The sequence below is a fragment of the Danio rerio genome, chromosome 14 (assembly GCF_049306965.1).
Source record: "Danio rerio strain Tuebingen ecotype United States chromosome 14, GRCz12tu, whole genome shotgun sequence".
NCBI lineage: Eukaryota > Metazoa > Chordata > Actinopteri > Cypriniformes > Danionidae > Danio > Danio rerio.
The window spans coordinates 25,248,277-25,266,063 of record NC_133189.1 but is presented as its reverse complement, the minus strand read 5'-3'; the positions used below and the strand labels follow the sequence as shown (position 1 = coordinate 25,266,063).

The window sequence follows — 17,787 nt, the reverse complement described above, 5'->3', positions numbered from 1 at the left end:
CTTTATAAAAACAGTATAGCTGATATTCAAAAACAGTGAAGAAACTGTTTGTGGATTAAAGCTTGTGATATTTAAACATTCACATCAGTAAAATCACTTGATTTAGCATTTGAGTACATACTATGATTAAGAAAAGAGAACATTAGATACTTTTACAAGTGGAAAAACATGCAATGATGTGCTTTTAACTGTGCAGTATGTCAGGAACTCATGTGAGTGAGTTATATGTGAGACTGCAGTGTGTTTGTGCAAGCGCTCAGGTCCAGCTTGGCAGCCGTTTTGACCCAGATTGCTGGAATATCCCATTTCCAGCAGACAGCCAGGCTGCAAGGGTGAACCGCTGGAATGCTTTTCAGACCACACTCCTACTTCACTCGTAACCCCTGCCGTTGAACACCGCCTAATACAACCCCCAGAAACCGACAGTCAGGACTTAACAATGCTGTGAAATGTTTGTAGTGATCAAATGATTTGAGATTTAAAGGAACAGATCACCTAAAATATCATATACTTTCCTTTCTTTTCAGACCGCTATGGATAATAGATATAAAAAATGCTCTGGTTGTGCTTGACTATAAAAATGGTAAATAAAAATTGGTGCATAATAATTTTGAAACTGGTCAAAAAAGGGATGTCCTGCCGCACGTGTTGCTTTTTCTGTGTCAAGAAAGAGGTCTAACTCTGTGCCACAGCATAACTATAGATGTGTTAAAAAATAATAAGAATATTTATACAGTTGAATTATTAGCCCTGTTTATTTTTTTCCCCCCAATTCCTGTTTAACGGAGAGATTTTTTTCAACATATTTCTAAACATAATAGTTTTAATAACTCATCTCTAATAACTGATTTATTTTATCTTTGCCATGATGACAGTAAATAATATTTGACTAGATGTTTTTCAAGACACTTTTATACAGCTTAAAGTGACATTTAAAGGCTTAACTAGGTTAATTAGGTTAACTAGGCAGGATATTATAAATAATCAAGTTATTGTATAACGATGGTTTGTTCTGTAGACTTTCGAAGAATTATATAGCTTAAAGGGGTTAATATTTTTGAACTTAAAATAGTTCTTAAAAAATGTAAAACTGCTTTTATTCTAGCCTAAATAAAACAAATAGGACTTTCTCCGGAAGAAAATATATTATCAGACATACTGTAAAAATGTCCTTGCTCTTTTAAACATCATTTGAGAAATATTTTAAAAAGAATAAAAATACATAAAATCAAAGGGGGGCTAATAATTCTGACTTCAACTGTACTTATATACTCGAGTCCTGATCGGGTGGTAACGTCTGATTCCGTTTGAGTCTGAAACGGCATGATCGAGCCTGATTACATGATCGGATCTGGATATCTTTAATATACACCTAAAACACTTCCATGAAGCATGAGTGTGCTTTTGTCGTAAAAAAGTCATTTTTCAGAGCTACTATTTTGTATTAACAATGCTATAAATGTTTGATTGAGAACCAAATCAATTAGAATGATTTCTTAGGGATTGTGTGTTATTTTTGATTAAATACTTCTTTTTTTTATCGATGTATTTTTTGTTTTGTTTGAAAGATGTTGTAAACCTTAAAGAGACAGTTCAACCAAACACAAATATTCAGCCACCTTTTACTCCCACTTAACTTGATCAAAACCCATTTGATTTGCTTTCTTCTGTTATTGAGAATTTTAGAAAAATGCTGGTTGCTTGCACCCATTGACTTCCAAACAATTTGTCCTTACTCTGGAAGTCAATTGGTACCAGAACCAGCATTGTTTAAGGGTGCTTTCACACCTGTGAATCGATTCAGTTGTTCCGAAACAGAGATTACAAATGTTACATTGTTGCTCTTTGCTCTTGGAGCGGTTCGCTTTCACATTGCAAAGTTTCTAATCGGACCAAAATAGCTAAAACAAGTCACGTGCGAGTAAACTGTCCTCACATTGGTCAGAGTGTCAGGGTTTATTTTGCAGCGTCCCGCTAAACTGTCAGGAGAGGTGGTGGTTTGATGGTGATTGACAGGGTGCACGCGCGCGATGTGTCTGAGGAGAGATGCGGTGGGGAGGGGTGAGAAGGGTGCGCGACGATGCCTATTTGAGGACTGGGAGGGAGACGCGAGATTACCGGGAGATCATCACTCGTTTGCGGGCATCCGGAGACTCGCGAAACTTCCCGCCATACTCATAATTCTCTCTTCATATGGCCGTAAGCCTATTACATATCCATAAAACACTGTGATATAACCGCGCTCGGATCGCTTTTTTACTGCAATCGAACCGCTCCAGGGTTTGTTTCAATCGAGCCGAGACCACCTCACTCAAGCGATCTCGGAGCGATTACTTTGGCGCGGAACAGAGTGCGATTGCCCTGTTCACATATGCCAATCGAACCGCGCTAACTGGGCAAACGAGACACGTTCCGAAACAAAAGTGTAGGTGTGAAAGCACCTTAAAATATCTTCTTTTGTTTTCAAGAAACTCATAATGGTTTAAAAACACATAAGAAAAAAGTAAATGATGAGCTAATTTTTTTTAGGGTGAACTATCCCTTTAAACTTATGAATGGTAAAATTATAAACACAGTTGAAGTCAGAATTATTAGCACTCTTTGATTTTTTTCTTTTTTTAAATATTTCCCAAATGATGTTTAACAGAGCAAGGAAATTTTCACAGTATGTCTGATAACATTTTTCTTCTGGAGAAAGTCTTATTTGTTTTATTTCGACTAGAATAAAAGCAGTTTTAAAATGTTTTAAATAATTTTAAGGTCACAATTTTTAGGCCCTTTGAGCAATACATTTTAATAGTCTACAGAAAAAAATCATTTTTATACAATAACTTGCCTAATTACCCTATCCTGCCCAGTTAACCTATTTAACCTAGTTAAGTTTTTAAATGTCACTTTCAGCTGTATAGAAGTGTCTTGAAATATCTAGTCAAATATTTTCTACTGTCATCATGGCAAAGATAAAATAAATGAGTTATTAGAAAAAGGTTATTAAAATATTATGTTTAGAAATGTGTTAAAAAAAAATCTTCTCTAAGTTAAACAGAAATTAGGAAAAAAATAAACGGGGGTAAGAATTCTGACTTCAAGATATATAAAATGCACCAGCAAACTTTATAGCTGGCAAAATTAATTCCATTTAAACTCCAACACTATTATATTTCTCACCCAAACCCATTTTTTTCAAAACAGCCCATGGTTGAGCTTAAAGCATTGCATAACACAAACACATGACAGCTATTTAAAGCCCTGGCAACAAGATAAATCCAAAAGTGCATGTTTTTCAGTGGTTGGAGATTGTTTTGCAGCTTTTGGTAGGTGCTTGTGTGAGATGTGTTTGCCCTTTCAGTGGTCGGACAGGTTTCATTTCACTTTCATTTGAAATTCAAATGCAACTACTGGACACAAGCAGTGTCCTGCTCTCCAAAATTTGTGTTCTAAACTGTGATTACAAATTGCTTGTTCTGAAATCATCAGTATCCGTGAATACCGCACTTAGCTGAGCAAATTCTGCACTGTCCACACTAGCCAAAACACCAGCAGATAAGAACATTCCTGGAGTGTGAATCACTGAACGTTATGGTTAACTTCCAAACGTGTTGATGCACACCCAGAGGTACTCAATTCAAATGATCTGCAGTGATGCCAAACATTATATGGAAATTGATGTATGTATTTTAAATGTATGAATCGAAAGCGACACCTATAAACAAATTAATTTGCACAGAAAGTCAGCCACAGATTAAACAAAAATAGCCAAACTACAGTCAAGCTGGAAAACTTCACAGAGCAAAATTAGCTTTTAATTATATCAAATGTATTGTAATGCGTTTACATGATACTGCTTATTGTCAACTTAATACTAATTTGTTATGTTTATAGCTCATTCATTTACATAAAAATGAAAGTTATGCTATTATTGACTTTGTGCAAACTATGACATGATTGTGACATTATGCACATACTGTACATATGGTGCTTTTTGTCTTTTGGGCAAGTATGAATATTTGACAACCAATGCAACTCTTATGAAGTAGAGGTCTGTATGCACACTGACAGTCTTTTTATTTAATTTACTTCGTCATCTACTTTTTTGGCATGCTTTTAAAAATTTTTTTGGAGGTCATTTTAAAATCCCATTTAATGCTGTCATTTGATTGTGAACCTTTTCAAAATCCCAAAGGAATTTTTTTTTTCAATTTTTAAGTTAGAATCTTTATTGTCATAATATGTTAGCAGTTATTCAAGAAACATGCTAAGTAAACATACTTGTTTACCTGAAAAACAATGTTAAAGTCAATTATTCTCCTTTGAAAATGTGTTTCGTGTCGCAATATCTCTCTTTTTTTTGGACACTGGCAGTTTACTTGATTTTGACAACCCAGGAAAAACAGCATATTTTATTTTAGTTACGATGGCAGAATTAATGTATGCAGGCATGCACGACTTCCAGAGGACAGTAGCGGGTGGTTTATACGAGTTGGTTTTTGAACTGAAATACCTAGTTCAACCACTAGAGGCTCTATTTTAAAGATCCAGGCCAGGGGTGCTTAAGGTTTTTCTTATAGAGGACCAAAAACTAAACTTGATTTAGAGCCGTGGGCCAAGCAAACCGTATTACATTAAATAACACTAAAACCGGGTTACATGAAAACGTTGCTTTAAAACATTAATTACCGATGCAGTATCATTTTATTATGAATTTATTATAGTAAAAACATAAACAATCCCATTTTTAAGACAGAGTTCAATGCTGAATACACTAGTCGAGCTGTTGCCTTGATTTGCTCGCTGATGTCTCATCCTCTATCTGTCAAGTGACAGTATTTACATTTTAAAAGACTGATTCAGACAGGTTTCTGAACAACATTATTTTGTAAATTGATTTATACTTCAATGGAAATTTATATAACAAACTCGATTAACGTAACCATTTAGCAGAAAGCAACATGTTTTACAATAGATTTTAGACCTAGGGAGCCGCCATTTTGGAATATCGTTGTGTCTGATTTCACGGGGTTGGTTCCATTCCTTCAGCTGAACAAATACAGTGGAAATAATGGACTGAACATGGAGACTGCAGAGCCTGATTTAACCAAGCGGCAACCTCCCGCTCTCTCTCAGGAAGCCAATACGGAAGTAACTAAAACTGCAATTCATCCGAAATTCCGCTAGTCCTGGCCGCTCCTGGCTCCAAAACAGAGCAAATTTCAATTGAGCCCACTGTTAGAATGGCCAACTTTACAGCAGAAAAAAAGGTGTTTACAGCCTGGTACAAAAAAAGATTTTGGTTGATACAGCTAATATTACCCTTCATGACAACTGTGAGGGGGGTGAATTTTTTTATAACTCATCCGTTTCCTTTATATTAAGTTATATTAAGTTTGCATAATTAAGGGAGTGGCCACTTGATTGACAGCTAGGTCTCGTTGGTCGCCGTCACGTCACCTCAGCTGAATCCGGCAGGTTAGCCACTGAACTCGGCATATTTATCGTATTTCTGTATTGTTTTATGTGGCTTTACACAGTCAACTGCCTTTTGGACTTGTTTCCTACAATTATTAGATGGCATGGCATGCTGAGGGCACTTAATTGTGCTCACAAACCATTCACGTGGCCTCCATTTCCCATGTGAGTAAAGCTACACACTTATATACCATCTCTATACATGTATTTGTTTTATTTAAGATCATTTATCGTTTATATTTATATTTAGAGCTGTAATGCACTTCTGAATCTGTCAGATTGATTAGCTGTAGGTTCTAGAACAGTCATCTGAAGTGTTGTCATACAGTGTTATGCTGGATTTCATCAATAGTCTTGCATTAACTAACACAGACTATATCTGAAGTGTTTGGAAGTAATTCGCGTTTTCCTCCTATTGAAAAACGTCATAAGAACAATGTTTAGTGGCTTAATGTATTACAGCAGTGTTTTTAAAAGGCTAAACACTTTATTGGTATGGTATACAACCAAGCACAAGTGGTCAGAATACAAACGAGTCACAGGTGATAAAGTATTAAGCGTTCTCCCAAAGTAAAGTCTGAACCAGGTCCAAGCTAAATGCTAGCAGGTGTCTGTAGCTCCGCTCACTCTCCGCCTCTTTGCCCTTGTTTGGTATCCCGCCGTGGGTGTGATGACGCGTGAACAAAATGGCGACGGTTGGCCGCGCCTACTTGTGGCTTCTTTTGCGCTCTTTAGAAACCTATGGGTGACGTCACGGATACTACGTCCATATATTTTACAGTCTATGGATTTAACCCAATGCATGAAAATGTCTAATATAAATATTTATTTATTTTTATTTTTTTTCCCTTTTATACTAATTATTTGATGGTGACTGAGACATTGTTTTACATTCCAATGAGTCCCATTATCAGCAACACCAAGGAAAATGAAACCATTTCTGTGCTGATATGACCAAATCAGCATGGAATGAAATGATTAGGGAAACAGAAGCATAGCGGTAAAGTGGCCCTTGACAGACCCTCAAGAGATTTGCCATATGTAGCATGTGTAGGTGCATGTGTCACCTGATCATCTTCACTGTCTGATGCCTCCATGCTCAGGGAACTCTGGGTCAAATCCACCGACTGTAATAAGAAAGAGGCATCTTACATTGATATCCTTTTTAAATTAGAAAAAATAAAAAGTTCTCCCAAAAAATAAATACAATCTTCGGATATTAAAGCAATATTATGTCATGAAACATATTGGTTTGCTAATCTGGAGTAAAATATTTAGGCTGCAACCTATCAAAGATCACTCTCACTATATTTTCTAAATTAAACCACAGCTTTAGTCTCTGTTATGTTGGAGTTCAGGGAAGGTGAGGACAGGGACTGAAGAGATTTCAGAGAAGGCAGGTATAGCAAGGGGAACAACACTGCATCTAATCCTGTTAGAGAACTCAACAGGGAGCTTCCTGTCTATTCAATCATGCTTCGTGATGTCTGAGGCTCTTACACGCTTTTCACAGAGCCAAAAATACTCACGCATGCTGAACACATTCAGCACAGTGCGTTTGATTGCTTGACTTTAGATTCGATTCTGTCAGGTGATGAAAGTACAATGTATTTAAGAGTTTTTTTATATTATATTAAGCAAAATATTTAAGTGTATATGGTAAATTATCAGTGATTTCAGTGCATATGTATTACTCTAGAGTAAAAAAATCCAATATTTATGTGTATTTAAAAAAACACACAAAATAATTGAAACAAATAATGACTAAAGTTTTGGGAAAAGCCAAACAAAAAAAAGTAATTTTAGGCTGCAAATATATACTAAAATGAATCTGCATACATAAAAAAATATATAAAAATGTAAACAAATATATGAACTTTGAACTTATGTAAGTAACTGAATGCCTAAAAGTGCCAAAATTATACTCATTCACAAGTCTTTTTTTTGTGATCTACTAGAACACATTTTAACAATATGCCTGTAGCTCAAAGGAATGCTCTGCACGATTTAAAGAATGATAAATCTGTGGTTATTAAACCGGCGGATAAGGGGGGCTCAATTGTGGTGATGGATACTCAATATTACGATCAAGAAATTTATCGACAACTTCAAAATCAATCTTTCTATACTAAACTAAGAGGTGATCCTACGAATAATTTTAAAAAAGAAATTTATGACTCTTTACAAACTTTTCTTCTAAGAGGAGATGTGACCAACAAAGAATTTGAGTTTTTAAAAGTTGATTATCCAATCACACCGGTAATATATATTCTACCTAAAATACATAAAAATTTGGCCAAACCTCCTGGAAGACCCATTATTGCTGGTATGGGCTCTCTAATTGAGAAAATTTCAGTCTTTGTTGATTCATTTTTAAAACCTCATGTTCAAAGTCTTCCCTCTTTTGTACAGGACTCACAGGATATGATTAAAATATTACAGTCTGTCTCACTTCCGCAAATTCCAACATTACTGGTTACCTTAGATGTGGAATCGTTATATACCAACATTCCACATGATGGCGGTATACAAGCTATTGATTTTTTTCTACGCGAGTTTTTAAGTGATAAGAAACCTACTATCGAATGTCTTAAAGAATTAACTAAATTAGTGCTTACAAAAAACTATTTCATGTACAAAGATGACTATTTTCTACAAATTAAAGGTACTGCAATGGGAAGCACTATGGCTCCTAATTATGCGAATTTGTATATGGGCTTTTTTGAACATGAATATGTGTTTAATCCAACAGTTAATTCATATTTGTCTAATATTCTTATGTGGCGGCGATATATTGATGATATTTTCATGATTTGGTGTGGCTCAGAAAATGATTTGCTTGTTTTTCAGCAATTTTTAAACCACACTAGTGAACATCTTAAATTTACTATTGAGTTCAACCCCTCGCAAGTGAGTTTTTTAGACTTGCTGATAATAAAAGATGGGAGTAAATTGGTGACAGATTTATATAGAAAGCCTACTGATAAAAATACATTTTTACATGGTCTGAGTTTCCATCCCACTAAATTAAAGAAAAGCTTGCCAATTAGTCAGTTTAAAAGAATTCGACGGATCTGTAGTAATACGGAAACGTTTGAAAAACAACGTAAGGAATTATGTCAACGTTTTTATGATAGAGGTTATTCTACAAAATGGATTAAGGAAGCTGCGGCCCGTTTCGAAAATATGGATCAAAAAGAAGCCTTGGTTCGAAAAACACTACAACCTACTAACACACGGATTTCTTGTATTATTCAATATTCGGCTTTAAGTAATGAGTTTGCAAATATAGTACGTAGACATTGGCATATATTAAATTCAGACCCTGTTATGAGACACTGTTGTAAAGATCCTCCACGAATTGTTTTTAAACGAGCTCCTAATGTGCGACAAATGATAGTGAGAGCAGATCAAGGTTCCGATCGGTCGGATAATCCTTTCTCAGTCCCTGAAGGTAACTATAGATGTGGTCAATGCGCACAGTGTAATTTTACAACCAAATGTCAGTTTTTTAGTCATCCACATTCAGGTAAGCAATTAAAGATTAAAGGTGTGATTTCATGCAACACAAAAAATGTGATCTATATGATTAAATGTCCTTGTGGTTTAGCCTATATAGGTAAAACAAGACGGTGTTTAAAAACACGAATTGCTGAACACAGAAGTAATATACGATTAAACGATCAACGAAATCCTATCGCCGTTCATTTTAATGCATTGAAACATAACCTTGCGACTTTGCGATATATTGGCATTGAACAAGTGAAGGTGCCGAGAAGGGGAGGCGATGTTGACAGACTTTTATTACAGAGGGAAGCGTTTTACATTTACATACTAAACACTTTATCCCCGAGAGGTTGGAATTTAGATTTTGATTTAAAATCTTTTTTGTAAGTGTTTGTGCATTCTATATTGTTGTATACTTTTCCCAGAGATGGGTTGCGGCTGGAAGGGCATCCGCTGCGTAGAGACTTGCTGGATTAGTTGGCGGTTCATTCTGTTGTGGCGACCCCGGATTGGTAAAGGGACTAAGCTGACAAGAGAATGAATGAATGAATTGTTGTATACTAAATATGTACATAATGTTTTTTGCCCCTAGGTCTACTGGCTTTGTTTGAGTGATGTGATTTTGTGCAGGTGTGATGTGCTATATCTATCTAGTCTATAGAATACTGTCTCCGAGGAATTCTATAGTGAGAATTTGTATTTGTATTTTAAATGTCTGTTTGTAATTGTATTCATGTTTTTCACATTGTTTAAGATGTATATTATTGTATGCAATTGTTCCTGTTTACCGGCTTGTTAGCTGATTGTGATAATTGACTGCAGGTGCTGTGTAGAGCTGTTTGTCTATTTCTGGAGGACTTCCATTTGCAACGCTTTACCTGATGAAGACCATGTCGGTCGAAACGTAGTGTTTTTGTAATTTTGACTAATAAAAAATTTTTTTGAGAGCTAAAGTGGCAGTGTGCCGACCTACTTTGAATCTTTTGCTACTAGAACACATTCACATAAGTAACATGAGATACAAAAGCACATTACACTCACTGACCACTATATTAGGTACACCCTACTAGTACCAGGTTGGACCCCATTTTGTCTTCAGAACTGCCTTAAATCCTTCATGGCATAGATTCAACAAGGTACTGGAAACATTCCTCAGAGATGTTGGTTTATATTGACATGATCGCATCATTTGCTGCAGATTTGTCGGCTGCACATCCATGACGTGAATCTCCTATTCTACCACATCTCAAAGGTGCTTTATTGGATTGATATTTAATGATCGTGGAGGCCATTTGAGTACAGTGAACTCATTGTTATGTTCTAGAAATCAGTCTGAGATCATTTGGGCTTTATGACATGGCACATTAGCCTGCTAGAGGTAGCCATCAGAAGATGGGTACACTGTGGTCATAAAGGGATGAACATGGTCAGTAATAATACTCAGGTGCGCTGTGGTGTTGACATTATGCTCAATTGATACTTATGGGCCCAAAGTGTGCCTAGAAAACATCCCCCACATCATTGCACCAGCACCAGTAGCCTGAACTGTTGATATAAGGCAGGATGGATACATGCTTTTAAGCCAAATTCTGACCCTACCATCCGAATGTCACAGCAGAAATCAAAACTCATCAGACCAGGCAACGTTTTTCCAATCTTCTATTGTACAATTTTGATGAGCCTGTGTGAATCGTAGCCTCAGTTTCCTGTTCTTAGCTGACAGGAGTGGCACCTGGTGTGGTCTGCTGCTGCTGTAGCCCATCTGCCTCAAGGTTGGATGTGTTGTGTCTTCAAAGATGCTCTTCTGCATACCTCAGTTGTAATGAGTGGTTATTTGAGTATCTGTTGCCATTCTATCAGCTGGAACCAGTCTGACCTTTCTCTTCTGGCCTCTGGCATCAACGAAGCATTTGTACCCACAGAACTGCTGCTCGATATTTTTTCTTTTTCTGACCATTCTCTGTAAACCCTAGAGATGGTTGCATGGTTTCCGCTACATTCATTCTTCCATGGCAGGGCGCCATGCCAAAATTGATCCCGCCATGGCTACATTACAGCTTTTCATCCAAAACATTAGTTGTGTTTTTTTTTAAATAGAGGGTATTAATCATACCAAAACGTATTAAAAGGTAACTGAATTATAACCACGCAAACTTTTCTGTAACTGTAGTAGTGCTGTGCATTATTCATTTGAACCTTTAAGGTTACGTGCTGAGAGACTGACTGACTGACAGGTGCGTGCCGCGTGAGGCCAGCGAACACGATGTATAGCCGTTTCACTTTACTTCAGGACGCATTAATGCTGCTCTGTAAGTCTATTGAAGACATTCATAAAGGTTCCTAGTCTAATAAATAAATCTAATAAATGTTTTTAGACATACTTGTTACATAAACACACTAAATCGCACTTCAGCAGCGTTTATTTGAGAGCAGACAAGAAGATCTGCACTTGAGCAGCGTATATTTGAGGGGGCATGCAAGAAGTTTTCTGCACAAGCAGATGAAATCGGCGCGCAAGCAAAGAGATTCGCATGCTTGTAGGCTATTACACAAATGCAATCTCGACTTGTAATACTGTGCTCACGACATTTGTCATTAAAATATTGCCACGGGTAGCTGGTAGATCTTTGTAAAAAAAAAAGGCCTGCCGCCACATCTGGAAAAAATCCTAGAGGAAACACTGGGCTGTGCATGAAAATCCCAGTAGATTTCTTAAATACCCAGATCAGCCCATCTGGCACCAACAACCATGCCACGTTTAAAGCCCCTTAAATCTCCATTTCTTCCCCATTCTGATGCTTGGTTTGAACTGCAGCAGATCGTCTTGACCATGTCTACATGCCTAAATGAGTTGCTGACATGTGATTGGATGATTAGAAATTTGTGTTAACGAGCAGTTGTACAGGTGTACCTAATAAAGTGACCATTAAATGTATTTCTCCTATATTGCACATTTCTACTGACGAGGACTTTCACTTTCAGTTCTCAATAAACCCTGTCATTAATAAAAGTACAGGCAATACTGATTGGTCAGCTGGCTCATTCCTTCATTCATTTTCTTTCCGGCTTAGTTCCTTTATTAATCCAGGGGTTGCCACAGCGGAATGAATCGCCAACTTATCCAGCACGTGTTTTACGCAGTGGATGGCCTTCCAGCTGCAACCCATCACTGGGAAACATCCACACACAATCATTCACAGACATACACTACAGACAATTTTAGCCTACCCAATTCACCTATACTACATGTCTTTAGATTTGTGGGGAAAACCGGAGTACCCACAGGAAACCCACGGGAACATGGGGAGAACATACAAACTCCACACAGAAACGTCAACTGACCTAGCCGAGGCTTAAACCAGTGACCTTCTTGCTGTGAGGCTAACATGCTACGCACTGCGCCACCACGTCGCCCTTAGCTGGCTCAGTGTGTTTTCATTATATATTATATATATATATATAAATAGTGTCTAGTTATTATTGACTAGATGCTTCAAATAAATTTGACAAGGATGAAAGTGTTAAGCACTTGTGTATTCATCTATCGAGAGTATTTTGAAAGGCTGTGTTCAACTATGCACATGCATAAAAACAACAGAGAAAAAGACAAGTGAATTAAAAAAAACATCAAACTGTGGATCTTTGAACACAGACTATGAAAATACACTCTGAAAACTTCCTCCTTAGTGAAAAAGAGCCTTTATTGAAACCAGTTGTTCACAGAGAGCTAATAAAAAAGAAGTAGGACAGATATTTTTACACCAAAACAAACTGTTGATGAGAGTCAAACATGCAGTGAGTGATGTTTATTTTGAACAAGTTTCCTGTTTGTTTCAGTCTGACTTTTAAAGTTAGTGTGGGACTTTCAACAGTTTGTGCTCATCACAAATCAAAGCTTTATCAGTCATGAAGAAACCTGAAAGTATAAACTGATGAAAGTATGAGTGCACAAAGAGGGGTACCGTGTGAAGAGGTGTAGCCAGTACAGTGTGGAGGCTGGAGTAGTCTGGCGGGCTGCAGGGAAGACCATCATCTTCAGAAAGAGCCCCAGTGTCCTCCGCTTTCCTCCCACAGAGCAGTGCCGGTGGAGAACCCAGACGAATGGCTTGCTTCAGCTGCAGCTACAGACATCACACAAACTATCAACAATTGTTCAAACAGATAATTCAATTCACTACTACCTGCTGCGTGCCTTCAGTAAACCTCTTAATTCCTGCAGCACGAGTACTCTATGGTTGTTTATGAGCATCAAAAGTGGCTGATCTGTTTGGCGAAATATATGACACTGTATATCAAAACGACTTAAATTATATAACTAAAGAAATCTCCATTGTGCTGAGAGAGAGCGCTTCTGAACAGCGCAGCATTAATGACGTAATCGTGCCCAGGCTCAAATGTAATGTGTGTGCGGGTTTCGGGGGAGATGGGAGGGGGACAAGCGGGCTTTGGCCCGGCTCAAGGTAACTGTACATAGTGTAAGTACGCCCTAAGTGTCTGTGAACAAAAACTTTCAACACTTCTCCGCCTTTAAGTTTGTCTGATTGGTCCACTGATTTGTAATGATTCTGATGACTTGCACTTTTTAAAATTTGACATGGCTTCTAAAAACCACTGCTATCATGTGCGCACACAGCACTTCCAAAGACATGAAACACAAGCATAAAGGTCATCCATGTCCATCAAGTCCATATTCATTGAAAAATAATGGCAAAGTGGCGTATTGGAATAGAAAAATGCATTCTGTGGGAATAAACCCAGCAGGTACACAATATCATAAGATGATAATATTAGGTAAGATTTAGGTCTTGACGTCAGGTTACCAAAATTCAATATCTAGCCAACGTTTAAGGACAGTGTTATTTTGACGTCCAAAAACGACAAATTATGTTGATATTTGGTCAATTTTAGGTTGTGTTGAAAAGTGACCAAAATCCAACGTCTGATAGATGTCATAGTGGTAACGTCCACACAACTTCAAGGTGTAACACGATTACACAGTGATATTTGGTTGATTTTAGGTTGGACGTTGGACATTGACGTCGGCCAGACATTAGATTTTAACATCAACACGATTTTCATTTCCAAACAAAATCTAATGTCCTCACGACGTTGGGGTAAAAAATTAATATGACGTCATGCGTCTGCAGGGAACCCTTAAAGGTCCCATGAAGTGTTTTAAAATATGCATTTTTCTTCTGTGTGATGTAATTTGATCTGAGATATGAAGACAGGGCAGAATCGAGTAGCTCCTCCCCTTTTTTTAAAAGCAGCCATCCCTGTTTTGTTTTCATCACAGCTTTGCCAGTGATGGTGATTGAGCTCTAGTGCATTTAACAGGCCTGGTGTCCTGCAAAGTTTAGTTCCAACCCCAATCAAGCTCCTACTAGGATTCTAGAGACATCCTTGCAGGTGTGTTGAGGCAAGTTGGAGCTAAAATCATCAGGACACTGGACCTCGAGGACCAAGTTTAAGAACCCCTGGCATATAGCAATAAAGGGGTGAGAGATCAGAAACTACAGCGCATTTGATTGGTGAGAAGATTTGATGAGAAACGAATGTAACAGGAGGCATTAAAAAGTTTAACCATTTAGGTAGAAATGACAAAATGCAAGCTGTTTATATTTCCTAAATGCAAAATTTCTCACTGGTTTGGAGCACATCTTTTAGACACCCGTAAGTTTAACATACTGATACTAACGTCTAAAAACTTTATTTTGATTTTCACTGGAAATTTAATAAGCATATGAGGCTTCTTTCAGAAAGAAATTTTGAACAGTCAACAATAGTATTATACAGTATATCTCTTTTCTGTTTTTTCCCCTATGTCTTTTGAACAGTAGTTCAGAATTGTTGATTCCTCCCGATATAGTTAAACGTTAACTTTCACTGCTAAGCTCCAGTCATGTCGGGCTCAATTGTTGTCTATTCGGTGTGTCTACAAGTAATAATATAAAAGTATCAAGACCACTAAGTAGCATTTAACCAATGACATATTATTTGTGAAAAATGTGCCATTGTAGGCATCTGTTATGAACTTACTCCATCACTTTAAACTCACTTTTGTTTTTGTTTTTTATTCTGTTGATCAGTGGCATTGATGATGATCCCCGCTGACTAGATTGGGCTGGTGGCAAAATGTCAACAGTGAAAATCTCAAGCTCTGTGTCTTGAGGCTTAGACTTGCTAATTTTATACTAAAGTCCACTGAACTGCCATCACTAATACTCATTACAAGAGTAGAACAGGAAAAAGAAGATATTTATATAGTGCACCTGAGTACTCAAACGCAACTTTACACAAACAGCGAACAAAACAGAGACTGAAAGTCTTCATAGTAGTCTAACCATTAGTTGATGTAGCGTTTCTGTTTTTTGTCTTACATTTTGTATTGCATTTAATTTTGTGTAAGTTTAATTTACTTTAGTTTGAAGCAATCCCTGTAAACTTTTTTTTCAGAGTGAAGTTTTAAACATGAGTGTTTTTATACCATTTAAACCTTGGTTTGTGTGAATTTTGTAATTTTCATTTATTGTAAGTCCTAGGACAGGACAAAATAATAATAATAATAATAACAATAATAATAATAATAATAATAATAATATTACTACTACTACTACTACTACTACTAATAATAATAATAATAATAACAACAACATTATTATTATTAATAATAATAATAAAAATAACAAAAACATTAACAATAACATTAATAATAATAATAATAATAATAATAATAATAATAATAACAATAATAAACATTTTAGCTTTATGATATAATCCTAATACTACAATCAGAACATATAGCCATTTTATTTATTACAAAATATGATACATTTTAAATTACCTTTGAGAAACTGTAGAAATTAAACATATGAGCTGTAGAAATACCTGTAAGGATTTCACTTTTCCATGTAAGCTGTCCTGTGATGTGCCCAGACCTTCGTTATTCTCTGAAGATGGCGAATCAGAGACGAACACACTGTCATGTGACATGGCTTTGTTTCCCAAGTTGATCTTGGAGCTTTAAATGAAAGATGGTATGTTTAAATCAAACACTTACTACACAGTGTTTATCATGATTGCAGGTGATTCCCTAAATTGCTTTCTAGAAAGCCTGCTAGGGTTTGGAGTCCCAAAATAAAAACATCGTTTAAATTTATGGCTCCCCATTCAGTCTTTAAAGACTCGCAACCAAGCCTCAAGCTTTGCTTATTAACGTTTAATATATATATATATATATATATATATATATATATATATATATATATATATATATATATATATATATATATATATATATATATATATACACACACACACACACACATACACACACATATATACATATATATATATCTATCTCTATCTATCTATCTATCTATCTATCTATCTATCTATCTATCTATCTATCTATCTATCTATCTATCTATCTATCTATCTATATATATATATATATATATATATATATATATATATATATATATATATATATATATATATATTAAATGGTGATTAATAATATGATGTTTCTATAATTAATCACACTTAATCACATTCTTGTATGCTACATTTATCAATGAATTCAAAAGTAGTGCATTAAACACTATTTGAAAAAAAAAAAGAGATGTAACGAATTACCTGAATCACGATTCGATACGATTAACAATACTAATGTCACGATTCAAGATTTAGTCATGATTTTTTAACAAAATGTTTGTAAACAAATTTAAGGTAAAGAGCCTAAATTCTGGACATTTTTTGCAAACTATTTTCTGTCATAACTAAATTCCTATTTTAAAAACAGATTAATACAAAATAAAGAAGATTCATTAAAATAAACTAATTAAAACTGACTGTGCTGGGATTTTACATTTTTAAAAGGAAATATCAGCATGTCTATGTTTTCTGACATAAGCTGAGGTCCTTGATCATTTACAATGTCCCCTGCAGATGAAAAAACTCTTTCACTGAGGACTGAGATGGCTGGTCTGAAGAGGTAAATCTTTCCTACACCTGAGAGCAGTGTGAACAGAGGTGGTCAATTAGGGTAAAAATAAGAAGAGAACAACTTTCTCTTTCAGTCTGAAAATCATCTTCACACTTTCACTATTAAAAAACTGATGCACTGTGTTATCGCCATAGCACTCTGGCTTATAAATTATTATTATTATTTTTTGTTTATAGACATCTGTGACAGTAGTTTTTCCACTGTGATGATGATTAATGTGCATCATTTTCGTTGTTCTGTTAGTGTAAGTTAACCTTTTTTTACAGTATTTGCACACAGTTTGTGTTTTGTCAGGCGCAATTCACCGCTGTCATTTTGCTCTGCCACTCCACCTCTTGCTCGCTGCTGATGTGCAAGCAAGTTTGTGCCAATAAACACAGCGCCCCTACTGTTAAAATTTTTTTTTTATCGCAATTTGTTCAACATTTCTATGTCACATATTTGAACAGATTTTCAAACAGCTCATGCTGAATCGTTACATCCCTATTGAAAAGTTCTTGTATACCCAAGAAGTGTATATAAAAATATTTTGTAAATCGTCACTAAAAATATAACCAAATAATTTTAAAACCAAAGCTATTTGCAACTGCCAGGAAATTTAGTAATAGTTAAGTGATCATTACATTAGTGGTTCTCAGTTCCTTTCCTTGCACCACAATGCTTTATTAATTACAGGGTCTCTACTGTGTTCACTACTCGCTATTAACCTGAGCACAGGAAATATTACCTCACTTCATCGATTCATTTGTTCATTCAACAATTTTTTTCCCATTCCACTGACAGCAGTATTATAATATGCTGGGTTC

The 17,787-nt window shown here is 36.0% G+C and overlaps 1 protein-coding gene across 7 annotated transcripts in view; it reads right to left on the bottom strand.

The window, feature by feature from the left end:
* The window catches only part of zgc:66433, an 89,090-nt gene that overhangs the window by 17,023 nt on the left and 54,280 nt on the right, over positions 1-17,787 (bottom strand). For all 7 annotated transcript variants that reach the window (XM_073921165.1, XM_068213156.2, XM_068213158.2 and 4 more), the window contains 3 exon segments: positions 15,862-15,994; positions 12,936-13,094; positions 6,534-6,593 (listed from right to left, as the gene is read on the bottom strand). In XM_073921165.1, the coding sequence (XP_073777266.1) occupies positions 6,534-6,593; positions 12,936-13,094; positions 15,862-15,994 (352 nt within the window).